The 26,161-nt window shown below is 54.3% G+C and overlaps 1 protein-coding gene across 5 annotated transcripts in view; it reads left to right on the forward strand.

The window, feature by feature from the left end:
- Positions 1-26,161, forward strand: part of CAPZB (capping actin protein of muscle Z-line subunit beta) — a 138,751-nt gene that overhangs the window by 30,958 nt on the left and 81,632 nt on the right. The window contains exon 1 of one of the 5 annotated variants that reach the window (XM_027521941.1): positions 19,923-19,955. The exons of the other annotated variants lie outside the window; for them this stretch is intronic. Coding sequence (XP_027377742.1) covers positions 19,938-19,955 — 18 coding nt within the window. The 5' untranslated portion in view covers positions 19,923-19,937. Of the gene's footprint in view, positions 1-19,922; positions 19,956-26,161 lie in introns of those variants that run through there. 5 annotated transcript variants of the gene reach the window in all.

Here is a 26,161-nt window from a genome sequence, read left to right on the forward strand (position 1 = left end):
CACCTCCACCTCTGGCAGCCGCAAGCACGATGTCTCTTTCCATGGGTGAGTTTGCGTTTGAAGTGCAGGAGACCTAAGGGCTGTGTTAGTTCCTGCGCACAGCACAGCGCCCTGGCGTCTCTGTGCATCTCGGAACGGCCCGTGACGGCGGCAGGTCCTCCTGTCATCCTCAGCACGCACATGCACCTGGTGGTTGCTGGCTGTATGCGCCACTCTGTTAACTTCCTGTCTTTGACTTTTTGTTGCTGTTACTGCAGGATTTTTAAAAATTGGAGTTGATTTACACTGTTGGTCAGTGTGGATGCCTCTTGTTACCGGAAAGTTTCTGTCTCTTACTGTCCCGCACCTCTCTGTCCTTTCCCCAGGTAGACCGCCCTGTTTTAGAGCAGAGCTTGAGATAGGAAGTAGGGATGGGGAGTCCTGCGTGCGCTTGGCGGCAGTGCTCCCCCGGCAGGGCAGTGCTCCCCCGGCAGGCCGCACTCCCCTTTGCCCGCGCTCAGCTCACCTTTGACCTCTCGTGCTTCTCAGAGGGCCGCCTTTGTTTCCTCTTGGTGGGGGCACCTGTCTCCACCTGCCGCTCCTTCCACGGTCGGGCTGCCTGTGATTTGAGGGGAGGGTGGTGGTCGGCCACCTGTGATTTGGGGGGAGGGTGGTGTTCGGGCACCTGTGATTTGAGGGGAGGGTGGTGGTCGGGCACCTGTGATTTGAGGGGAGGGTCGTGGTCCGGCTGCCTGTGATTTGAGGGGGAGGGTGGTGGTTGGCCACCTGTGATTTGGGGGGAGGGTGGTGTTCGGGCACCTGTGATTTGAGGGGAGGGTGGTGGTCGGCCGCCTGTGATTTGAGGGGGAGGGTGGTGGTCCGGCTGCCTGTGATTTGAGGGGGAGGGTGGTGGTCGGGCTGCCTGTCTTGGCCCGGGCTCTCTGCATCTCAGCCGCTGGGTCTGCAGTTTGGCTTCCTCCTTGCAGGCTGATTCCTTGAGTTGAATCTGCCGTTTGTACTGCCCCGAGCAGCGCCCTCCTGCTTCCCCTCCCCAGGAGCTTGGCTCTCCTCAAGGCTTCCTGCCGATGCTGGTGGCTTTTGGTCCAGGGAGCGTGCAGCTGCGGTGGGGCGCGCAGGGATCAAGTGGGAGAGCCGGGCTCCACTCGCAAGGGCTCCGGCCGGGCCTTCCCGCTTCCAAGCTCTGCTGCTTCCGTGAATGCTTCCGGGTCACTTGGAGAAAATCGCAGCACGTTGCTGAAGCTCATGCTCGAAGCTTTCGGTGTCATGGTGAAGAATGCACGGTTGCAGTCTGACAGCCTGGACTTCCACCCACCTGCTCTGGGGTCTGGACCATGTTCACTCCACCGTGGAGCCTCCCGGTCAGTCGGGACGATCTTGTGAGCCTCGCAGGGTTTAAGGAAGTGGAGATGGTGTGTTCGTGTGCAATGTGTACGAGACAATTCGTGGTAGCTGCTAGTAAGTGTGTGTAACTTTCCGACCGGAGCAGTAGGAACCTCTCGCAGATGTCATTTGCTTGGACAAGCAGATGTCCATTTTCTGTGGAAAGGTTTTTAAAAACCAGGGTGTACGTATTTAAGGGTGAAACAAGTGGCCTCATGGGACGGACTTGCCTTCAGAGGATCCGTCGTAGCGGCTGGCACCTCGGTGCCCCAAGGGGCTGCCTCTTCCTGGGGGGTGGGCGGGAGAGGGCTAGGCTGCCCGCCTGGCTGGGCCTTGGGGTTGCTGCCCCAACCCCGCAGTTTCTCCTAAGCTTTTTTCCAGGACCACCTGGGAGAGGCCGGGCTCTGGGGAGCATTCCGCGGAACGGGGGCGCCTGCGCTCCTGGAGCCCCTGTCGGTGCTGCAGACAGCCGCGGTCCTGGAGCACGGGGTCAACCCCCGGGGTGGGGTCCGCGCCGCGGGGCTGGAGCTGCTCCCTGTGTCCCTTGCCCTTCTCACCCTGAGAGGGGCCGAGCTTCCAGTCTCGGGCTCCTCTCACTGCCCGGACCCCGGGAAGGCCTCGGGATCGTGTGCATCAGGCTCTATTCTGAGGGCGACAGCAGGCCGCGGCGCTCAGCAGGAGGACGCTGTGGTCTCATGAAGTAGGTCGTTCTGATGGCTACGAGAGGCCAGGGAGGGCGCAGAGGGAGTCGTTAAGGCATCCAGGGAGGGAGAAGTCGGAGGCGGATAGCACTGGGGCTTGTTCAGGATCACAGGACTTGGCGGTGGACATCGATTCCTATTGGGCGGCCCCTGGGGTTTGTCTGGGTTGAGTGATGGACGCCTGCAGGTCTGGGCACCCTGGGCCTCCCCGTGCGCTCACAAAGACTGTCCTCCCCACACCTTCCTGCTGCACCCACGTGGGAGCGGAGGGCCCTGCAGGACGGGCGCTCAGGCAGAGGAAAGAGCCCCCAGTTTGCCCCGTGAATGTTGATTGACTGTGTGTGTGTGTGCTCAGTCGCTCAGTCGCGTCCAGCTATTTTGCGACCCCATGGACTGTAACCCACCAGGCTCCTCTGTCCATGGGATTCTCCAGGCAAGAATACTGGAGCGGGTTGCCATGCCGTCCTCCAGGGGATCTTCCTGACCCAGGGATCAAACCTGCATCTGCTGCATTTCCTGCATCGGCAGGTGGGTTCTTTACCATTGAGCCACCTGGGAAGCCATTTATTCACTGACCATGAGTTAAACTCCGTGCCAGGCCAGGGTGATACCGAGGTGACCAAGAAGGACATCACCCTCACTCTCCTGAACCTGTAGCCTCGTGGGGGAGATGTGATATGTTAAAGTCACTCAGTCATGTCCGACTCTTTGCGACCCCGTGGACTGTCCATGGGATTCTCCAGGCCAGGATACTGGAGAGGGTAGCTGTTCCCTCCTCCAGGGGATCTTCCCAACCCAGGGATCCAGCCCCGGTCTCCCGCGTTGCAGGCAGATTCTTTATTGTCTGAGCCATCAGGGAAGCACAGGTGGAGACGGATACCAGCAGATGGTCACTGTGCCCAGCGAGGCTTGCTGCCACGGGGCAGCGACAGTCAGGGAGGGCGGGGCTTGAGCTGAGGGAATAGCCTCCCAGGTGGAAGGAAGAGCGCGTTTAAAGGAAGGAGCAGAGAGGGCTGGTGGCTCTGTCTGTATCCCAGGGACCCTTGAAGGGTGCAGTCAGCGAGGGGTGATAAGCTTGAGTCTGGAAAGCCGTGGAGAAAGGAGGGAGCTGGCACAGGAAACAGATGGGGCAGGTGAGCCCCAGGAGTGGCTTGTGGCGGGGGTTGGTATGGGGCTGGAGAGACATAATAATAAAATGGTAATTACGGTAAGTAATAAGTTTAAATGCTTCGCAGCATTACTGACACAATAAAAGTAAAATGCTCAGTAAGCGTTAGCTATTATCTACATGATAATCACAGGCTTTGGTAGGGGAGAACCCTGAGGTTCGCTTCACATAAATTGAGGCAGTTTCGAGTCATCCCGAGAGCAGTGGAGGCAGTGCAGTCAGGCGCACCCTTGCTGATGTTTCCGGGCTGTCCTGTGCAGAGGTGTGCTCACGCCCAGCCCCAGCCTTGTCACGGGTGGCCGTGCGGCCCCGGGCGCCGACCCCCCGGCCCGCGCCCTCCTGTGTGGAGCGGGGCTGCCGCCTGCCCTGCCGCTCTGTCTGAGGCTCCAGGAACCCTGCTGGGGGCGCTGCAGGCCCTTGGGTGCTGCTCGCCTGCAGGCTAGGGTATCCTTTGATTTGGTCCTCTCCACCCTTCCCAACACGGGATTCGGGTTGTCACCACGCATAGGATTGTCACCCTGCTCTTCAAGGCTGCCCGCCTGCCGCCTCGTTCAGGAGATCCTTTTTCTCTCAGCTGTAGTCCTCCTTTACCTGGCTGTCGTTCTCTCCGCTCCACCACCTGTTTCTGCCTCTGCCCCTGCCAGTCCCCTTCCTGGTGCCCTAATCCACCCAGACCCCTGTGGTGGATTCTCCTTGGGAACTCGCCAATTCCGTGAGCATTTCTAAGCAGTTCGGTGGCTGGAGGTTGATGAGCTTGGACGACAGCATCCTTAAGGCCTTCAAGCAGAGGAGGAACAGCTGGTAATAATGAGAGGCACAATAACAGTTGCTCCACCAGCTGACTTGCTGCCTATCATGTATCAGGCAATGATAATTGTTACAAACTTTGTAATTCGGCAGTCTTTGCTTGTTGCCAGATGAGAGCATTCCTGGCATGCAGGAATGAGTCATATAATAGCAGAGAGAATTCCTACAAATAATAAACATCCCTTTCTGTAATTCCGTAGACAGGCATGTGCCGATGGTGCCAGTGAGGCTCTTCGTAACCTCTTGTGGACTCCCGGCTTGTCTTTCCCAGTCATATGTGGCGAGTGTCTGCATTTTAGTTACTTTTCCCTCCCTGGCCCCATTATCCTTCAGACCTACGAGATTTCCCAACACAGGCCTAAATATCAGCTGACGCTGCAGAAGTGTAAAAGGGTAGTTTTTGAGGGCTTTTGCTTCCACGGGGTCTTGGGCCAGCTTCTGTCGTGTTGGGTCCAGTGTTCTGGTTTGTGGGGTGATGGGGTGAACTGTGATCCTCTCCAGGCACTGTCCCCCCTCCTGCGTCAGCAGATGATCTCGGCGCCTGGCCTTTGCTCCTAGATTGTAGGGACACTCTGGAAGTAGACAGTCAGTAACACTGACTTTTTGTATGTCAGACACACCGTTAGGGTTGATATAACGAACTTTAAAAAAATTAATATTTTTTTTTAAGTGAAAAATTCTTCTGCCATATGTGGTTATTCTTGGCAGGAGGTCTCAGGGGGTGGGGGACTCTGGGAAAGGACTGGAATGCTCACCTGTTTGGTTTCCTAAATCAGGGTTCCCCCTGCCCCCCACGTCAGCGGGTCAGGAAGCAACATCAGAGCCTGGCCATGTGGCTTACTGTTCCTTCTTTGAAGGTGCCTCTTGGGAAGCTCTCCAATGTCTGGTTTTGCAGGTGGACACTTGTTCTCCACTGGTCCAGACCATAATCCACAGCAGTGGCGTTTCTGTTACCCATCCAGGCCTCCTGAGACTGAGCTTTTTGTTCTGATAGGGTGACCTGGGCAGGGCTAGTGTCGGAAGGCCAACTGTATATTAAAAGACCACCACATGACTCTGACCTAGAGTTCAAAGTACCGAACGGCAGCTAATCTTTCCGCCTGAATTCAGAGCTGCTCCTAGGTACAGCTTTTAAGAGGCAAGGGCCGAAGTGCACTCCCAAGACTTAACCAGCATCAGCCTGTCTATGAACTTGGACTGACGTAAGGATCGTTGGGGGATAATTCAACCGAGGGGTCCCGAGACCTGCATTGTAATCGTGTTAGCGTGAGGCGTGCACTCTGCTCCCTGGGTCCTAAGGAGCCTGAAATGGTTGAAAAGAGAGCAGTGGTGATGAGAAGCCCATGGTGGTGGTGGCCGCCTGTCCATCTTCACCTGGAACTTGCCCTGGAAGGAGAAGGAGATGGAAGGGGAGGGGGCCTGCAGGTGGGCAGACGTGACCTGAATCTTGGTCAGCTTCTTCCAGGCACCATGGCTCCAGGCAAGTTCCTGGACTTCATTTACTTCTTTGATGCCCTAGGGAATGAGGAAGAGTTGACTAGGCATGTATGTTACATGCCCAGTAGGGTGGGCATCAAGAAGTGGCAGCTGTTAGTAACATTTTGGGCCCCCAGGAAAGGATGTCATGATTTATGCCAGGAGCTCTTCCTGTGCTCCAGTTTCAATCCCAACAAGTCTCTGATGTTGGGAAGTGTCCTCCCATTTCATAGGTTAAGAAACGTGTGCTAGTTGGGTGGGAAGTTCAGTAACCAGCTGAGGGTTTCATTAGACTTGCTGGGACCGATTACTGGCAGTCCCTAGTGCTGGCAAACTGAGTATCTTTTTCTTTTTTTTTAAGGACATATGAATGATAATAGCCACAGTCTCCTCCTAATTTTGTAAATTGTAGAAAGTTAGAAATAGAGTAGAAGATAAATTAAAATTACCTTATTCCCACTACTTAGACAACCCGGTTGTTATTTGGAGTGTTTCTCTCTCGTCTTTTCTTGTCACTGGATTGTTTGGAGGGTATATCCGTAGATGCTAGAACGCCTGTATTACACTGTGGGCGGCAGTGTTCCATGAGTCAGAAACGTGGCCTCTGGACTCTGGTTGCCTGGGTTCACATTGCAGCCCTGCCGCTTACTAGCTTTGTGATCTTTGACAAGCTCCTTAGCCTCTCTGTTCCTCAGTCCTCTTGTCTGTAAAATAAGATGAACAGCAGAGGCTGTCTCAGGCAGGTTGTGAGGACCAAGTGAGCTAACACGTGTAAATAAAGGACTTAGAACAGGGTCTGGCCCGCAGAAGTCCCTTGGTCAGTGTAACTTATAATCACAGTTTTTGTAGCGCATCGGCTTTTCTTCTTATGCCCGATTTTTGCTGTTTGGTGATACCGTGTTGTGTAGACATGTCGTGATGCACGTTGAAGACCCGCTTATTCCCTCTCTCTGTGGGTGTGTTGGCAGGACAGAGATGAGGCCGCGTCCCCAGCGTGGGCAGCGTGTCAGCAGCGTGGCCATCCTGGAGCCCTCTCTCTGTGTCCATGGTCCAAGCCCGGCCTTGGAGGCAGCCTCATCACACCAGTGCCTTGCTCTTTCTTGGCTGCGGTCAGAATTTTCAAGCACCCAGGCCCCGCTCTGTTCCTCTACCCTCCGGCTCCGGCCCTGGGATGCGTGGTCTTGCAGGCCCCTCGGTGATAGGCTGGCCCGCTCTGTGCCTGTCAGGCATTATGGCGACGCCAGGATCCGGGGCCGGTGGCCTTGGCCACCAGGGCTCCATCTGTGCCTGAAAACCACCTGGCCAGCCGCATGGCCCAGACGGAAGCCAGGTGGAGACGTCAGAAGGGGCACTGTGCTGGGGCCTGGAGCAGTGTCTGGTGTCCTGGCCTTCTTCCGCTGCCCTGGTCTCTCCAGCTGCAGAGGGTAGCCGGTGGCCCTCACCTCCTCCACCCTCCAGATGGTTCCAGGGTATGGCGCTCTCCCGCCCAGGCCCTGGGCAGCCTAGAGGATCTGACCCAGCACCTGGAGAAGGGGCCCAGTCTCAGAGCTGGTGGAGAGGGGGCGGGTGGCTGGCTGCAGGGCTGTGAGGGTGGACGTGCTCACCACCCTGGCGAAGGAAGCTGGCAGGAAAGGGAACTGCAGAGTTACTGGTGTCCATGCGGCTCGTGGGTGGGAGAGAGGTTCCGGCGTGAGCACGGCTATGCTAGCAGACCCCGAAAACAACGGTGTCCCCTTCCCATCCCCCATCTTCTGTTGGCCAACCAGGGAGTAAAGTTGGTCAGGTCACTGGGCAGCTTGTAATGTGAGTCATCTGCAGTTGAACATAGAATGAAAAGCAGCTATCGGAAGTAGGAGACGTGAGACGCTTTGCATCTTTGTTTGATCAGTTGTCACAGGGGCCCCCAGGTTTCGATTCGTGGTTCAGAGAGGAAAAGTTTGTGAGCTTTTAACCTCTGGGCTTTGTGGGTTAAGGAGGGTGCTGGAGTGGGGAAATAATGTATTTATTTCAGGCTCTGAACACCCTTCATTTTGAGCAACAGGAGTAGGAGAATATTCATCAGATGCGCCAGAGGGTGGGAGGGAGGAGGAGAGGAGAGGACACTTTCAGATTGATTGACTGCGAGGAGTCAGAGTTGCTTGGACCGGGCCCCTCCCAGGGAGAAAGTGCCAGCAGAAAGGAGGCTCTCTGTGCGTTTGCTGTCGCCCCTGGGGCAGCCCCTGCGGTCCTGTCTGTGCTGGCGACTCATCCCCACCAGGGCACACTCCTCCCTTAAAAACGGCAGGCGTGCAGCCTCGATCTTAGGTTTGATCACTTGGAGACGGGAGACTTCCCATCCCTCTATAGACTGTGGCCCCCAAACACTCAGTTGGCTGATAGGTGGGTTGGCCCTTAACCCCATCCAAAGTCCCACCCAGCCCACAGCAGAGGCTCGGGTTTGCCAAGTACCACCCCCCACTCAGGGGCTTCCCAGGCGGCTCAGTGATAAAGAATCCACCTGCCAGTGCAGGAGCCCCAGGAGACGTGGGTTTGATCCCTGAGTCCTGGCTTGGGACGATGGCTTGAGGAGGGTGTGGCAACCTAGCCCGCGTTCTTGCCTGGAGAATCCCACGGACAGGGGAGCCTGCCGGGCTGCAGTCGCAGAGTGGGCGCAACTGAGCGCGCACACACACCCTCCCCCTTAGCTCTGTCTCCCACATCGAAGAAAGCTCATTAGCATACCGGTGAGAGGGTCCTGATTAGAGAGCAGACCTGGGGTCTGCTCTAGTTCCTTTTGTTCGTTCGTTTGGCTGCGCTGGGCCTTGCAGTAGCGGGGACTCTGGGCTTCAGTCGCGGGGGAGCACTGGCTTGGCTGCCAGGGCGTCTCTCTGGACCAGGGGCCCAATCTTTGTCCCCTGTGTTGGCAGGCAGGCTCCTGACCCCTGGACCACCAGACACGTCCTCTAGTTCTTAAATGTGTGTACACTTTGTCCTTTTACTGCAGTTCCTGGCAGATAGCTCGGGTGGCCGTGGGGCAGCCCTGGCATGGAGACTGCCCGGCGGAGGGGCAGGAGGGGCAGGAAGCGAGCCCCCACGGCCTCCAGTTGTCAGCTGAACTGCCTCTGACCCTGAACCTGGGGTGGCATCCTTGGGGCACGTCTGTGAGACTCACTCAGCTGGATTGTTGTGTCCACAGAAGACTCTTAGGAGGGCAGAAAGAGCGTGTGGTTCCAAGTTCCTTCTCGGTGACGCGAGGTTCCCTCAAGGATTCTGTCCGGTCCTGACCAGAGACTGTTTGGTTTTAAATTTGTCAGTATTTTTTTCTCTCGCATAAAACAAAGCAACAACTGCTACAAAATCCTTATTTCAAAAGAAAGTGACATGAAAGTTGCTCAGTTGTGTCCGACTTTTGCGACCCTGTGGACAGTACAGTCCATGGAATTCTCCAGGCCAGGATACTGGAGTGGGTAGCCTGTCCCTTCTCCAGGGGATCTTCCCAGCCCAGGGATCGAACCCAGGTCTCCCGCATTGCAGGCGAATTCTTTACCAGCTGAGCCACCAGGGAAGCCCTGTTTCCCAAAGGATGATAGAAATTTTGTAAGTTTTATATGCTCCTAATAGAGATTATTCGAGGTGGGCTGGCCAGGTAGCACTGCTCGGAGGGCTCACGGTCATCATGTGTGTGGCCATCAGTTTTCAATCAGTGGGGCTGTAATTTGAGAGAGCGCATTCAGGATTAGAATTTTATGTCTGGAAAACAAAGCGTAATTTCTACACAGTACAAACCCTAGAGGGTAAAGTTAACAGAATCCAATTGGCAGGTGGATCATAGACTTTTTAGAGATTGAGAAATACTTTTATAAAAAATTTGGAAAGTTCTGAAAAATAGATAAAAGGAGAAAAAGAATCTCTTAATCTCCCTACCCAAAGAAAAACACTGCTGACGTTTTCACTTACTGTTTCTCTCCAGGATTTGGACATCTTTTTCTTAGTTGAAAAAGAAACTAAGAACTTTTTCTTAGTTGAAAAGCTTCCCTTGTGGCTCAGCTGGTAAAGAATCTGCCTGCAATGCGGGAGATCTGGGTTTGATCCCTGGGTTGGGAAGATCCCCTGGAGAAGGGAAAGGACTGTATAGTCCACGGGGTCACAAAGAGTTGGACACGACTGAGCAACTTTCACTCACTTCTTAGTTGAGGTTAAATTTTTATATCCGACTTTGCTAATTTAACATAAGATAATTGCCCCATGTTTTTAAGAATGCCCTGGGCTTCCGTGATAGTTGGTAAAGACTCTGCCTGTAATGCAGGAGACCCCAGTACAGTTCCTGGGTTGGGAAGATCCTCTGGAGAAGGGAAAGGCTACCTACTCCAGTATTCTGGTCCGGAGAACTCCATGGACTGTAGAATCCACGGGGTCACAAAGAGTCAGACGTGACTGAGCAGCTTTCACTTTCACTTAAGGACGCTCTTCACAGACATGGCAATAATACATACTATTTGATCATTTTCCTGTTGTTGGGAAGTTATTTCTCTTTTTTGGCAGCAAAAGGGTGGGCGTATTTGTGCATAAATGTGAGTGATTTCTTAGGTTAGATCCTAGAAGGGTAGGAGCACTGCAGAAGCTTTGGATATATAGTTGCCAGTTGCTGTCTCGGTGAAAGGGCCTCTCCTGCGCCCTCAGGCAGCCCGCTTGCCCTTCTCCAGTCTGTGGTCCTTGTGCCTTTTGCGTGTGCCTGGTCTCCACTCCCCTCTTCCGATGGCTTGCTGTCACGTTCCTCTTTGTAACGTTGGCCCGTCTCTTCTTAGCTCCAAGGACGCCCAGGGGGTGGCACCTTGTCGGGGCAGCTCGTGGCCTCTGCTGAATGAGAGCAGTGTTCCCAGCTGTCCTGCTCTGCAGCCTCCTGAGCCCCGTGGGGCACGTGGGCGGTCGGGCCAGGCCTCTGTCTCCTCGGCCGCTTGTCTGAGGCCAGCTGGCAGCTCCACCCGAGCCCCATGAGCCGCCTTTCAGGGGCCAGTGCTCTCCTGCATCCTGTGTACACTGGGCCTGAGACACACACACACGCACATACACACACACAGAGATACACACACAGACAGCCAGTGCTCTCGTGCATCCTGTGTGTACTGGGCCTGACACACACACACACACACACACACCCACCCACCCAGTGTTCTCCTGCATCCGGTGTACACTGGGCCTGACACACACACACACACACACACACACACACACACACACACACAGTGCTCTCCTGCTTCCTTGTACACTGGGCCTCACACAACACGCCCGCACACACACACACACACACAGAGTGCTCTCCTGCTTCCTTGTACACTGGGCCTCACACAACACGCACGCCCTGTTACCTGCTCAGCCTCCCCGGGCAGGCTGCTTGTCCAGTGATCCTGAGAGGCCGCCAGCTTCCTGTGTTCCTGCTGCATGGTCTTGCCATGTGCTCCCGAGAGGAGCCGGGCATGGAGCCGGGCGGAGGCGGGGCAGCCCTGGGGCCTGCAGACCTGCTGGCTCTGGCGTGTGTGTGTTTTCTTTTCCAGCTGCTTCATAGAGGTGTGACTTCCATATCATAAAATGCCCTGGTTTTAAGCGAATCATTCAGTTTTCCAAATTTTTTTAGTACAGAGTCATGGCACCATCTTGCAGTCCAGGGGGTGGACAGTGTTTCTATCAGCCCAGAAAGTTCCCGCGTACCATGTGCGGCTGCTCCCGTGTCCCACCCCTGCCACCACAGACCTTTCTGGACCTTTCATACATGTGGCCTCATACGGATTATTCCTTTAAAAGGAGTTATATGATTATGAAGGTAATGCCTGTTGGGGAACATCTGGAAGAAGGGACGCCAAGTCATCATTGGTAATGACCTTTGGGGAGTAGTTGCCTCTGGGTGGTGGGATTATGGGAGGAGCCCTTTTCTCTTTTTAGCCTTTATTTATTTAAGTATTGGGCTGCGTTGGGGCTCAGCTGAGGCACGTGGCTCTTCCTTGCGCCCCCGGGGATCTCTCTTTGGGAGCACGTGTTCTGTAATTGAGGCATGCTGGCTCAGTTGCTCCAGAGCCTGTGGGATCTTAGTTCCCCCACCAGGGTTCGAACCCTCATCCCTTTATTGCAAGGCAGAGTCTTAACCACCGGACCACAAGGGCAGTCCCTGTAGGAGGAGTTTTCATTCTCTATAATGCTTGAGTCTTTTTACAGCAAGCCAGTATTAATATTTGCAGTCAGAAGAAAAAGGTAAAGGGAAAACGGCGCATGCTGCACGTGTGGAAAATGCAGACACCAAAAAAGCATAAAGAGGATGAAAAAATAACAGCCACTCAGAATTCCCCTCTCATGGAGAAAACCACCTTTTACTCCTTTGCGTTTTGCAGCTTTCTCTAAGCACGTTTTAAAATACAGCTTTCATGTTTTAAACTTTGCGCCCTGCTTTTATCACAGAAGTCTTTCCCCACTTAACGTAAAACATCTTTGCAAAACTTCCTGTTAATGATTTTCAGTGGTTCTAGTCTTAATGGTTGTACCATAATTTACTTACACGGGGTGCTTTTTACTCTTTTGCTAATATAAATAATGCTAAATCAAATGTCTGTGAAAAGCTCTGTCTAAGACCTCTGCCACATTCTGGAGCAAGGGTTTTGTACCCAAAGAAAAACTTTTTCTCCCATTTTGAAACTGCTCTTGCAAAATTGCTTTCCAGAGTTCTCTGAATTTCACCTGCTCCTTGAAATGACTGGCTTCGATCCCAGCATTTCCAGGAGGTGGCTCTTTACCACAGGGTGTGACGCAGGGCCGGAAGTGTCAGGGAAGTGAATGAAGAGCCGAGCCAGGACCACAAAGGCTGGCAGTGCCCTTAGGAGCCAGGACATCGTCTGTGTCCACGAAATGTTATCATCTGGACCAGGTTTAGGCACGTTGTGTTTTCTGTAAATAGTCCTTTTAAAATTTGTCCTTGGCTTTCAGCAGAGGTTCTTTAAAGTCTGAACAGAGGGTTTAAGCCTGGGATGTTGGAGGGCGGGGGTTGGGAGGGAATCTGTGAAGCCACCAGGTACCTTACTCACTGTGGTCTGCACGTCCTTTCCTGGGGAGACGGCCTCTGACTCGTCACTGCTTTCGCTGTGGCCTCACAGAGGGCAAGGCCCGTGCGGCCCTGTGGGTTTGGGGTCTCCCTCCCCAGGGAAGGTCTGGTGCACCCTGACGCCGCAGCCGCCGCGTGTCCACGGCGTAGTCTTTGCCAGGTAACCCGGCCCCGCTGCGCTTCAGTGTCCGCGTTTGTGAAGAGCTGGGCGCACTGGGGGCATCCCATTCACATGAAAACGATGACTTGAATTTTCCGGCTCATGAAGTTTTTAAAGGCCTCCAGAAGTTGCCCTGGGTAACCTCTCTGTCACAGCTGGGCCCTGAATGGCGCTGAGATAGTGTGGTTCTGCTACACAATATCGTGTTTGTTTTAAAATCAGGGTTGGAGCGCCTTCCCTGGTGGTCCAGTGAGTTAGACTCTCCTCCCAGCGTGGGGCATACAAGGAAGATCCCACATGAAGTGGCCGGGATATACATGTGTGTATAATAATGGACGGGTTTAAAAAAAAATCCTTTGATAAGAGACATGCTCGTTGTGTAGAAGGGTACAGTTATCAGTGTTGTGGGGCAGAGGAGGGGGTGAAATCAGTGCATTGCTACACACCTGTGTGTTTACCCATCTGAACGCTGATGGGGCAAACAGATAACGAAGCCTTCTTTTAATGCAGTTGGTGTGGAGTGAGTTACCCCAGCATGAAGGAACTGTGTCTTTATGGCAGCCAAACTAAAGCCAGAAGCAATGGAACTTTCCTAAAAACAAACCAGAGTTTGGAGATTCTGGAGTGTCTGGTGGCCTCTTCACAGGAAACCAGCGGAAGCACAGCTTTCCAGGCTGAAGGGGTTGGCGATTAGCGGAGACCCTGGTGTTTGCTCCTCGAAGCGCCTGGTCTGTACAGCTTCGCTAGGTTTCCTCTCCTCCTCCCTCGTTAGGAGGGTCTCCCTGGACCAAGTGCACGCAAGAGAAGGTCGCCCCACGTCCAGTGACTGTTAGACGGAAGCCGGCTTTAACGCAGGCAAGAGCCTGGCCTCAACGGCCCCTGGGACTTCCTGCAGGGCAGTGGGGCCTGATTTAAATTCTTAAGACACTTTTTATTATGGAAAATTTCAAGCTTATTAAATAATGAGCCCCATTTACCTGATGCCATGGCCAATCTTGTTCCATCTATACCCACCCACTCCACCCTCTCCCAGCTTAAATTAGTTTGAATCAGATTGTCTAGTTTCATTTCAAAGAGCAATCTGGGCCCCTCCATCCTGAGAACAGAGTTCTCCTGCATGGTGTACCGCGGTCTCATCCACCAGAGTGATCGCTGGCTTTTGTTGTTTGAAAATTGTCAGTTTAAATACTTTTTTAGGCTTTGTTGTGATTTAAGAAAACCAATGCATGCCCATTACAATTGGCAATCCCAAAGGTTAAAGCTCTCAAGCCCTGAGTAGCTGCACCACCTGGAGACGCCCAGCGTGGTTCTGAAGGGGCCCTGTGGGTGTCTCGGGCCGTGACCGTCTCTCCCTTCTGCTCTTGCCCCCACCCCCGTCGCCCGGCATCCCCATTGCCGCTGCCTCTTGGAGCCAGGGAGGGTCTGACGTCCTGTCTGCAGTGGCAGTGAGTGGGTGCCTGTTGTTCCGAGTTGAGCACGCCCGTCACACCCTGCAGTTGATGGCTCGTTCTTCATATGCGTGGTCGGTGCTCAAGGGAGGAAGTTAAACAGGGGTGCCGTACCCCCACTCCTCTGGGGCCAACAGGGCCTTCTGTTTCTGCCTTGAAACCCTTCTCTCCCGGAACTGGGTGGGCTGAGTCCCAGAGGACATGGCGTGCTCCCAAGGACACCCCCGCTCTCCCAGGAGACTCCCCAGGCAGGTGCCCTCCTGGGGCGCTGAGGCAGGGACGGGCAGACCCGGGCTCCAGTCTGGACTCAAGCCGCACAGCCAAGAAACGCTTGACACACCAGCTGGGATTCTCTCTTAGAGTTTGCAGCGCCGAGTAGTGTTACGTGTGTTTTCTAATTTCACTGTTCTTTGAGAGTGTAGTTTGTAACGCACGATAGCCTGCCTTCAGGATGAGCTGGAGCGCGAGGAGACTGGCATGCAGGGATAGGTACCAGACACTCATTCTGAGTCACTCCGCCTCCGGGACCTTGGCTTGGATGTCCGCAGACTTCTTCTCCTGACCTCGCCCGTGGGGTGCGGCCCACACGTCCTAGCAGTGTGGCTTCGGATCCCGGGGTCGCCGTCTGGAGCAGTTGGCCTTGGGCTGGACCAGGATTTACCCTTGTGCTGTGAGGAGAGGTTGGACTGAGCAGCCAGGGCTGGATTTCAGGAGAAATACTTCATCTGCATAAGAGAGCAAGTTGTTTTGACGTCATCTTTCCCAGCATCATTTCTAACAAATGTTCAATACCAGTGGGTCTTGTATTAGTGTGTTCCTTGAATGCTTGTACCTCGAAGTACTTTCTGAGCAGCCTGTTGGATGTGGCTGATCTGTTTCACTTGAGCTGTTGGGAACTTGGGCAGCCACCCTGCCTGCTGTGCTCGGGTCCTGTGCTGCTTTCTTCTTTTCTTTTTTCTGGCGTATAATCGCTCTGCAGCATTGTTCTTTTCTGCCGTGCGGCAGTGTGCATCATCTCTGTGTACACGTGTGTCTCCTCCCTCGTGAACCATCCTGCTCGCTTACGCCTGGGCACAGGGTGTGAGGGCAGCCGGAGAAACTGCCGAGGAAGCACTCGATGTTAGGACCTTGAGTCCCTCAAAGAAACTAAAAAGCCCCCCAAAATAAACAAACCCACCACCAAAAAAAAAGAAAAAAAAACACCCAAGCAGACTCCAGGGGCCGAATCTAACAGGAATAAGCTCCAGGATGAGTGGTACATGGTGAGCCCTCGGCGCATCAGTGGGATTGACCCCGGGGACCCCCTGAACTGTGTCACAGGCAGGGCACAGGCAGAACCCGGAGTGTGGCCAGAAGCTGAGGAAGGACATGGTGGCTTGCACCAGGGGTTTGAAGCAGTGCTGCTGACCCAGAAGTGGCGCGTTTTTGGATGCCCGGAGGACTGGGGGACGGGCGGCAGGTGGGGAGGGCAGGTGTGCGCCCAGCGCCGCCCTGGGACGTGGGGAGTCGGCCACTGCTGACACCGATCAGGCTGAACGACTGGGTGCTTCAGGGGTTTCCTAAGAGGGAAGTGGGCCTCTGAAGTCACAAAAACTCTTGAGATTCTCGATTCTTCAAGGACCTTTGACTCAAAGACTTCGGGAGTTGATAACCATCTTCTCCTGGGTTAACGTGAAAGTGCATGGTGTGCTCTACAGGAAGGACGCGGTAGTTAAGATGGTTTTGAAACTTTTTTTCTGTACGTGTGGAACAGGAAAGGAAGTGGATTACAGGAAGGAGGTGGATTTGTACTTCATCTCATCTCTCCGTGATGGAAGCTTTGCAAATACCTTCCACGGGGCATGTTGTTTGCTGACTGTGATGGGCTCATCTCTTGGCACCATCACCATGCTCCGTACCTCCTTGCTCTTATGTGGTCTCGGGTGGAGCCCGCTGATGCTCACATCGTGCAAGGAAGAGTCCTGACCCAAGAGGAAATCTGTTTTCCATCAGTGATTGGAAACAGATTCCTGCCCCTGCCCCCTTGCTCTGGATTTAATCCTCCTGTGAGCATCAGCGAAGCCATTTTCCCGACACCGACCAGCTGCCTGCCCTTGGCTATGGGGGAACCCTAAAGGAGGGTGGACAGCCCTTGCTGGTGACCTTGACGGCCCCTCAGAGCCCGTGAGCCTCCGGTGGGGAGTTAGGCACCTGTCCATGTAGACTGGGAACAGCTCCGTGCATCTGAGAGCGGGGACCCTGCCCCGGCCCTGGCTTCTATGCCGAGGCCCCCTAGGGAAGCCGCACAGGGAGGCGCAGGGCGTGGGGCAGACCTGGTCCGGGTTCCAGTTCCCCGAGTAAAAGCTGGGACGAGGCCCCGGATCCCTCGGAGGGCGTGGGAAGCCCCCGGGTCGCCTTCCAGGGCACCTCGGGGTGCTGCTTGGCATGCTCTCGGTCGCCTCACCCTTGCTACCTAATTGAATTTTCTCATTCAAACCTGTGGCCCCTGAGCTCTCGGGCGGCACTACACTCCGGAGTGGGGAGAGTAGCCGGCGCTTTGTTGCTCTTCTTTTCTCCCCCGGCTTTGCTGGGCTGTAACCGAAGCCCAGGGCGGCACGTATTTCAGGGGTGCACAGCGTGATCCTTGTCTGTTTGTTTTACGATAACGTGGAACATCTGCCTCCGTGCGCCCCCGTCCTCCCCAGCCCATCAGGACGTGGCGATCCAGCTGGCGGCGCTGGGGCAAGTGTGTCCGTAAGCATTCCCACGATCCCTGAAGTGAGGAGCGTGACCTCGGAACTGTGTGCGCGGGCCCCTCCCCCGAACGGGGAGGAGGTGGGCGGTAAGAACAACGCGGGGATGGATGGATCCCCGTCTGGGGCTCTGCGGGGAAGCTGAGCGTTTGTGGGCCGTCCAAACACTGGCCCTCTCCTGGGATTCACGGGTTAGAGGGGAAAGTGAATTGATTTCTCCCTTCATGTTGGAGGCAGGAGCCTAGCAAAACAGCCCCCTCTGCTTTGTTAAGCTCTCTTGTGGCGCCTTCCGTTCGTTTCGGTCTCAGAACTCAGGAGTGAAATGTAAGGAAATTGGCCAAGTGCAGCAAACGTGCCTTCTCTCTGCGCCCACGAGCTGCCCCGCTGGTGGGTCGAGGCTGGCTTCGCTGGGGTCCCTGGTAGACAGTGTGTTCAGTTTCCCTGGGCCGGTGGGAACCGGGGAAGACGCCTTGTGAGCCGTGGAGACCTCGAAGACCGTCTTGCTGGGAGTTTCACTGCCCAGCGTGTCTGGCTCCTGATCGCTTTTCCAGTTGCACGGATTCTCCATTTCACATCAAGCCCTTCAGACCATGCAGAAGGGCTCTGAGCACCGTAGGCCAGCTGCCTCTGCCGTCTCTATTTATTCCTGTGACCAAGAGACAGGAAGTCATGGATGTTACCATTTATTTCCTGTATTGGAAATTTAGCAAGCATCCCACTCAAAAGCTTGTTTAGGAAAGCGTGTTAGGTGAGGCTCCGCTGTGTGCTGCCTGGCTCTGAGTGTCATCTTCCTCTGTGGATGAGGACTCTCCGAGCTGGAGGTGATGAGGGTGATAACATCCTGGCCCTTGAGTCATTCAGCACCTGGTCCTCAGATTTCTCCCCATGGTGCCCTCAGAAGCATGTCGCGAGGGCCTCTGCCCTGAGCCAGTGATGTTTCTTATATTTGTGGAATACCCTTACTCACTGAAGGTCCCAAATTGCAAGACTGCTTTCAGTGAAAGTGACCAGTCAGTGGATATTTGTATCTGGATGAGATACGGTTTTATCTCCTGTGGAACAGGAGAACGCTGTTCTGAGAAGTCGAGTGTTCAAAGTCATAAAGAATTATAATAAAAGCCTTCCTTGAACTTTGGCTCCATAGAGGTGTATGCTGAAATAGGCTCAGCCCAAAGCGCTGAGCCTCGTCTGGCCCTTCTCTGATCAGACCCTCAGCCCGCGGGGCCCTGCTGTCCTGAGGCCTCGCTGGCACTGAGTTGATGCATACAAGCCCAGCCCTGTTCCTAGCCCTTGGCAGAAAGCCAGCGAAGCCTTTGTTGTGAAATTCTAGGTTATATCCATCTACCTTTTCTTCCTTCCGCTTCCCTGTTGACTTTCCATGTAGAATGCCTGCAGTGACCGTGCCCCAGCTGTGTGCTCTGTGAGGACGCCCCCCACTTGATCCTTAAAATAACAGTATGTGACGTAGGTGCTGTTTAATTAATTGCCCGTGGGTTTGTTGCTGTCATTTTGGGGGGTTTTTTGGTTGTTTTTTGTTGTTGTTGTTGGTTTTTTGTTTTCCTTCTTTTTTAAGTGCAACATGCATCTTGTGGGATCTTAGTTCCTCTATCAGAGATCGAACCTTGAAGGCCTCTACCAGAGATTGCGCCTTCAGCAGTGAAAGCACAGGGTCCTGACCACCAGAATGCACGGAGTTCCCTGATGACGCTTGGTTTGTAGATGAGGAGACCTAAGTGAGGCACGGAAGAGTGAGTCCCTCGTCCAGGGTCACACAGCTGAGACCTGGTGGGGTCAGGGTTTGAATGCAGACCTTTCTCTCAAGCCTGTACTGTCAGCTGGAGCACCATGTCGCCTCCCTCCCAGGCTGCTCAGCTGTGCAAGGATCTTAAAACTAGTCATTCTTTCCACTTCTTTTGGATTCTTGAAAACAAAGAGGTAGCCGCCGTGGTCCTTAGGACGAGGAGGGAGCACGGTGGCAGCAGGTGACCCGGCTGCCAGACAGCACAGGGCAGGCCTTGGGGTCAAAGGCAGGCTGAAGCCCGGCCCCACCACCGTTACCAGTGGAACCTCCCAGAGTCACGGTTTCCGCATCTGCGTCCTAGGGCTTAACGTCCTGGGACTGTTTGTGAGATTAGGTGAGACAGTGGCATTTAAAGCCCTTGGAGCGATGTTTTAATAAGTTCTAGCTGTTGTTTTTATTAGTGCGTTCTGAGCCCGTAAGTCTGGTCCTGCCGTGGAGTCGCTGCCCAGCGACAGGCTTTGGTGGTGGTGACGGTGGGGTTTGCTGGCGGGGCCTCCTTTGGACGGTAGAGGGAGAGGCGGTCCTCATGGTGCTATGCAGCATTTGAGCTTAGTCTCTGGTTTCCTTTTCCTTCTCTCTTATTTTTTATACTCTGTGCCCCACGGGGCGTGTGAGACCCTAGTGCCCTGACCAGGGGTTGAGCCCACGCCCCCTGCACTGGAAGCACAGAGCCTAACCATTGGACCACCAGGGAAGATCCAGTTTCCAGTTTTCAAAAAGCTGCCTTGGTGTGGACACAGAAGGGGGAAGAAGAGGGTGGGGCAGATGGAGAGAGTGGCCCTGACATATATACGCTGTCCTGTGTAAAGCGGGCAGCTGGTGGGAAGCTGCTCTGTAGCAGAGGGAGCCCAGCCTGGTGCCCTGTGATGACCTAGAGGATTGGGCGGGTGAGGGAGGTGCAAGAGGGATGGATGTGTACACAGTGGCGCTGACTTGCCCTGCTGTGCAGCAAAAGCCAACGCAACAGTGTGAAGCAGTTACCCTCCAGTTACAAAAATATCTTAGGGTTGGAACTTGTTGCTTCCCTTCGTTTAATTATTTTTACTCATTGAAGGACTTTTAAGCTCCTCACTCAGCCAGCAACCTTCTTTAGACATAGCACTCAATGTTCAGCGAAGGATGGAAAGAAGGTTTTGAGCTCATGAAAGCGTCTTGTTGGTGAGCTGTTCTCTAAGGAAACCCGTCTTTTGAGAGAGGAGGGATGTTTTCACTCAGAAAGGTCAGTTTGCTCTGACCCAGAAGAGGTGGCCACGTCCGGTTTGATTTTTCAGCTCCTATCCCGTGGCTGCCCACCTGGCATGCCCTCAGGTAGTGTGAAGCACAGACGTGGAGAGGCGTGTGTGTTAATGCCGCGTGGGAATGCTGGAGTCCTGCGCCCTGAAGCTAAATTCTGTGGAGGAGGTTGGTGGTAGTATCTGTTGTTTAACTGAGTACTTAGTACGTTCCGGAAACTCGGCTAGTTTCTTTACACACACTTTATAATGTTCTCAAAACAAGGCTGTGGGATAGGTATTATGACTAGTTTTATTTAACAGACGAGGGAATTGAGGCTCTGGAAGGTGAAGGACTTTCCCAGATCTCCATTTCTAGGACGTGGCGTTGAAAGATTTGAACCCGTGTCTGCCTGGCTGCCAGGGTCTTCCATGCCACTTGCAGCCTGGCAAGGGGATCTGTTTTAGGTTCCAGATACTGAAGCTGGGAGGACCTCGCCTTTAGGCATCTCCCCGTCTGGTGGGTCCTGACAGCTGGACAAGGAGAGCCTTGTAACAGGTCTTGGGTTGGATTTGCAAATCCGTCACAGGTTGGGGAAACGTTTCATTGTCCTTCGCCGTCACCAAAGGCAGTGGAAGCTTTGGGTTGTGTTTGGGAGCGCCAGAGGGCCTGGCGTTGTTGCGGGATTCCCTGTACTGGGATGTGCTGTCCCCGGGGTTGGTGGTGGGGTGTGGCACCGTACGAAGGAGCTGCCCTTGGCCTGCACGGGGCAGGCAGAGACGGGGGTTTCTGTGCTGATTCCCACTGGCATCTGAAATGAGAGGTCAGGGACCCAGGGAAGAAGTGGGCCAGCTGTTCGGGTGGATGTGTTAGCCCTGTGTTCCTCTTTTCCTCAAACCGCCCTTTGGATGCAGGTCAGAAGGCAGCACCGTCCTCTTCTCGATGAAGTACTCCGAAGGAGGCTTTATCTCGCTCACACCCTTAACGTCTTCCAGCTTTCGCACCGTGACTTGTCTACCTGAGCCATTGGCACTTTGGACCAGTCCTCTGGGAGCCGTGTGCGGTGTGTGCGGGCGGAAACCCGTGGCCAAAACGTTGCGGATCTCCTCCAGCCCGTCTTGGAAATCAGTTTAGAGGAAGGTTTATGTGAATTGGCTGCTTCTGCCATGAGAAAGGGAGTATCCTTTCCTCAGCCTTCGTCCGTGAACACATGGATGATGTTTCTCCCCCCCCCCAAAAAATTTTTTTAACTCTTCTTTGGAATACAAGGGTGCTCTGTTCCAGTCACCTTTGACTTTGGTGAAAGGCTTCTTGGATTTCTTCTGCCATCAAGGTAGAAATGGACGGCACGCAAGGCATCCGTTGAAGACTCCTCGGGATCACCCCTGCCTGTGTCTTTAACAACCAGTTGACAAAGTGGAGGGATTAGTCTCATTACGTGAAACCCGCCAGGACCCTGCAGAGGCAGCAGCCAAAGACTCTGTGAAACATCCGTGATCGGACAGTAGGTCATGGCACCTTTCAGATCTTCTGAGGAGTCTGGAAACCATCCACCAGAGAGACAGTCTGTACCGTGTTCGAGAAATCCACCCGTCACTGACAGTGTTGTGAGAGTGGAGTCTGTGGTGCAGGGGGACGGGTTTCAGAATTTGTTAGGAGGTAGAGCTGTCCCTCGTTTGCCCAGCCCAGAATCAGAGACTCGCGGCCCCTGTCTGATTTCTTGAGCTAGCAAGTCGTTCTCCCGTCACTTGAAGTTGATTTTCTTCTAGTTTGGGTTGTTAGCATTCTCTAGAGAGATGGTTAGATGGCATCACTGACTCAGTGGACATGAATTTGAGCAAACTCTGGGAGACAGTGAAGGACAGAGAACCCTGGCGTCCTGAAGTCCATGGAGTTGCAAAGAGTCTGATGCGATTTAGCAATGAAACACACACACACACACACACACACACACACTGTGTGTTCACAGGAGGCAGAACACGGATTTTGTTCTGTGTCCTTCTCTGTCGTGCGTGTACTGTCTGTAAAGCTGGGGGTGACAGTGCCCATCTCACGAAGCTGCTGTGAGGCTTTCCTCCGGTGGCCCAGAACGGAAGCCCAAGAAAAGACTGTGCCTTTAGGCTGAGTGCTGATTGCGACTGGAGTGCCCGCATGCAGGATGGTCGGCAGGCTCTCTGAGGTTGCGAGCCCGGGCCGATAGAGGTGGAGGGGGCCAGAGGAGGGCCCTTCTCTGCTTGCAGAGTACCCCTGCGCTGCGCGCCTCGCTCCCAGCAGCCTCGCTCCCAGCAGGGGCTCCGCCTGAGCAGGTAGCGTGCGCTGTGCCCTTCTGCCCCTTGCGGATCCCAGTTGCTGACTCCTGGTGGGGAGTTTTCACTGTTCACCAAACTCACCACGCTAGCTTTGTCCCTGCAGAGGAGCTGTCCCCCGGCCTGCCGTTGAGAGATTTGGGGAATGTAAACCTTGGGTATCCGAAACCTTTTCCTTCCCCACCCCACAGCCGAGAGAGCGCTCCACCTCCTGAGCGATTCATTGTGGACCCTTCACTCCCTGCAGGATGTGTAAGGGAAAATGAGCTGATCGCTCTAGGCGTCGACACAGAGCCTGTATGGAGGTTGCTGGGTTTTGCTGCAGAATAAACATATCAGGGGGGAGAGGCACTTGGACATCCTCTTTGCTGGAGGGGAAGCTGAGGTAACTGGGGGTCTCTGCTAGGACCGTGGCATTTGTATGTTCCTGATGGCCTCAGCTGGCCTTGGGGACAGTGTTAGAGGCTCAGTCGTGTCTCTCTTTTTGCAACCCCATGGACTGTAGTAGACCAGCCCGCCAGGCTCCTCTGTCCGTGGGATTCTCCGGGCAAGGGTAATGGAGTGGGTTGCCATTCCCTTCTGCAGGGGATCTTCCCGACCCAGGGATCGAACCTGGGTCTCCTGCTTTACAGGCAGATTCTGTACCTTCTGAGCCACCAGGGAAGCTGGCCTTGGGGAGTCCAGTAAACAGGGAGAAAAGCAAAATGGCAGGATTATGTCTTGGTACCGTTCTGGGCTGAAGAGATGGGCAGAGGATTGAGGAAAGAAAGCTGAACGGAACCCAGGAAGACAACGAGCAGGTCTGCTGTGGGTGAACGTGGACTGTGGTCATCTCTTTCTGTTGTTTTCTGCCCAGAAGGTCTGTGCCTTCTCCCATTCTGGTTTTAGGGGAGCCATGCACTCCTTACAAACCGGGAGGAGGGTGTTGGTGGGGTGGGAGTTGGGAAGTCTGCCATTTTTTGTTGGTACTTAATGACTTGGAAACTTGAAATAACACTCCACCTGCCTTTCTTGAGACTCCTGGCAGCCTAAATGGAAAACTTGTGTCAAGTGAGCAGAAAATGAGGGAGGAAAGGGCCCTGGAGCACCCAAAAACTATTGTGTAGAAGTCCTGGCAGATAAGCTGTGTGCTTCCCAGCCTGGGAGAGCGCCAGCACCCACGGAGGCCGGCCTGCGGGGACGCCCTGGGGGCCAGACTCAGCTGGGAGCGCCCGAAGGATGGAGGATGAAGGGCTGACCTGCTTCATTCCCCACCCCACCCCGTCCCTGCAGTAAAGGGGAAGAACCACAACACGCATACAACACACACACACCACACCACACACATATACACAAACACACACACATCACACCACACATATCACACCACACACACACCACACCACACCCACACATCACACCACACACACACACACACCACACCACACCCATATACATAAACACACACATCACACCACACCACACACACATCACCTCACACACACACACACACACACCACACCACACACATACACAGACACACACACACACCACACCACACACACACACCCCACACCACACACACATCACACCACACCACACACACACATCACACCACACACACACATCACACCACACCATACACATATACACAAACACACACACACATCACACCACACACACACATCACACACACACACACACCACACCACACCCATATACATAAACACACACACCACACCACACCACACACACACATCACACCACACACACCCACACATCACACCACACACACATCACATCACACCACATACACCACACCACACACAGCATACCACACCCACACATCACACCACACACACTCACACCACACACACCACACCACACCCATACATCCCACCATACCACACCACACACACACACACATACACCACATCAGACACACCATACCACACCGTGCGCACACACCACACTGCACACCACACACACACATACCACACCACACACACCATACCACACCACGCACACACACCATGCTGCACACACCACACACACACTATGCTGCACACACCACACACACACTACACCACGCACACACACCCACACCACACACACACCATACCACACCACACCCACCAGAGCACACTTAATCGCACACACACACACCGTACCACACACGCACCTGGCTTCATACGGTGTCAGAGTGCTCACAGACTCTGGGACGGTGACTCTGGACCCAAGTGTTTGAATCTGCGAATTGCTCCTCCTCTCACAGTTGGGTTTTTTTCCTGTTTGGTTTGTTTGCTTGTTTCGTTTGTTTGTTCTGATTTCACAGCCCATAGCAGGTGAGGGCAGGAGTGCAGCCGGCGGCCTGACAGGAGGGGTAGGGGAATTCGGGGTGCAGAGCCAGGCCGGTCCAGGAGCGGCCGCCGCGCGGCGTCCTCTGTGGGTGAAACGCACTGACCGGTTCATGCGTTGTCGTATAGAAGCATTTTAGAGGGAGTCCCTCTCAGGATTAACGGAGAGCTGGTTTGTTCACACCTCGGGTTGGCCCCAGGAGCCGCTGCGGAGACCAGGGTCCGCGCTTTCGAGCTGCTCACACGGGAGGCCACGGAGCCACGTCGGGCTTCTGGAAGGGCCGGGGGAGTGCGATGCCGGGTCGCTCTGCAGGGGCGCGGCCCTTGCTGCCCGCGGCTCGCCTGGCCGGCGCGTGCGTTGGCTCACCGGCCCCTCTCGGGCAGGGACCGTGTCTCAGTCGTTCAGCTCGCGCGGCGATGCCTCCCGTCTCGCGGCGGTGGAGCAGGGCCAGAGTCGGGTGGAAAGAGGGCCCGGGTGGGAGCACGCTCTCCCCACGCCGCCTGGGGCATGTGCTGCTTCTGCTGCTGACCGTGGGACCCTGCACAACTTCCTCTGAGCCTCACCGTCTGTCTGTAAAACGAGGGGTCAGGCTTTAGATGAACTTGGAAGGCCCATCTGGATCTAAATCCCTGTGATCCTGGCAGGACTTTTATTATTTTTTAATTTTAATTTAGTTTTTTTTTTGGCACGTGGGATCTTAGTTCCCCTCCCAGGGATCGAACTCGCACACCCACCCACCCCTTCCCACCACGCTGGAAGTGCAGAGCCTTAACCACTAACTAGTCTGCCAGGGAAGTCCTCTGGCAGAATTTTTTTTTTTTAAAGCAGAGGCCTGTGTTTTTGTTTTCATGGTGATCAAAACAACATTGTCCCAAGGCACTGAATTGCTTTCACCTTGAAATGGTTAATTTTATGTTGAAGATGACCTTGACCCAGCAGTGAAAATTCTCAGCAGAGGCTTGGTCCGCCAGATGGGCTTCCACTGTGGCTTTGCGGAGCTTGGTGTAGGGTTTTGGAATTTCCCCTGGGAAGGCATGCCATCCACAGGGACGGCCTGTGTGTGTCTGGTGGGCTGCCGCCCTCCGGCCGCTGTCATCCACACGTCCCTCGCAGAAGATTCAACCAGAGGGCACTCAGTCAGGGCAAGGAAACACTTTTTCTTTTTGTTAATCCAAACTGTGCAGTTTCCCAGCGGCCTGCAGATGAGTGGTTGGCCGGGCCGCCCTGCAAATCTTCCCCACGTAGCCCCCGGCACACATTGTTCCCGGGCCACATGGCAGAAAACAGATTCAGCTTTTAAACAGAGTCGCCTGTTGGGTCACAGATTATACAAGACAAAAACCACGGTGCCTTTAGACTCTATAAACTTGTGATAAATCAGCCTGGGCTCCAGCGAAGTTGGCCTTTGTGCTGTCTGTGAAGTATTTGCTAAGCCTCTTGGGAATGTAAACGAGGGAAGGACTTGATGAATTTAAGAACAAACTATAAAGGCCTTGAAGCTTTGGCTGGTTGTTTATGTGTAGACAGATGCTGTTAAGTACAGATTGGCCTCAACCAGTCCCTGGAGCAG

Source organism: Bos indicus x Bos taurus, chromosome 2, assembly GCF_003369695.1.
Source record: "Bos indicus x Bos taurus breed Angus x Brahman F1 hybrid chromosome 2, Bos_hybrid_MaternalHap_v2.0, whole genome shotgun sequence".
Lineage (NCBI taxonomy): Eukaryota > Metazoa > Chordata > Mammalia > Artiodactyla > Bovidae > Bos > Bos indicus x Bos taurus.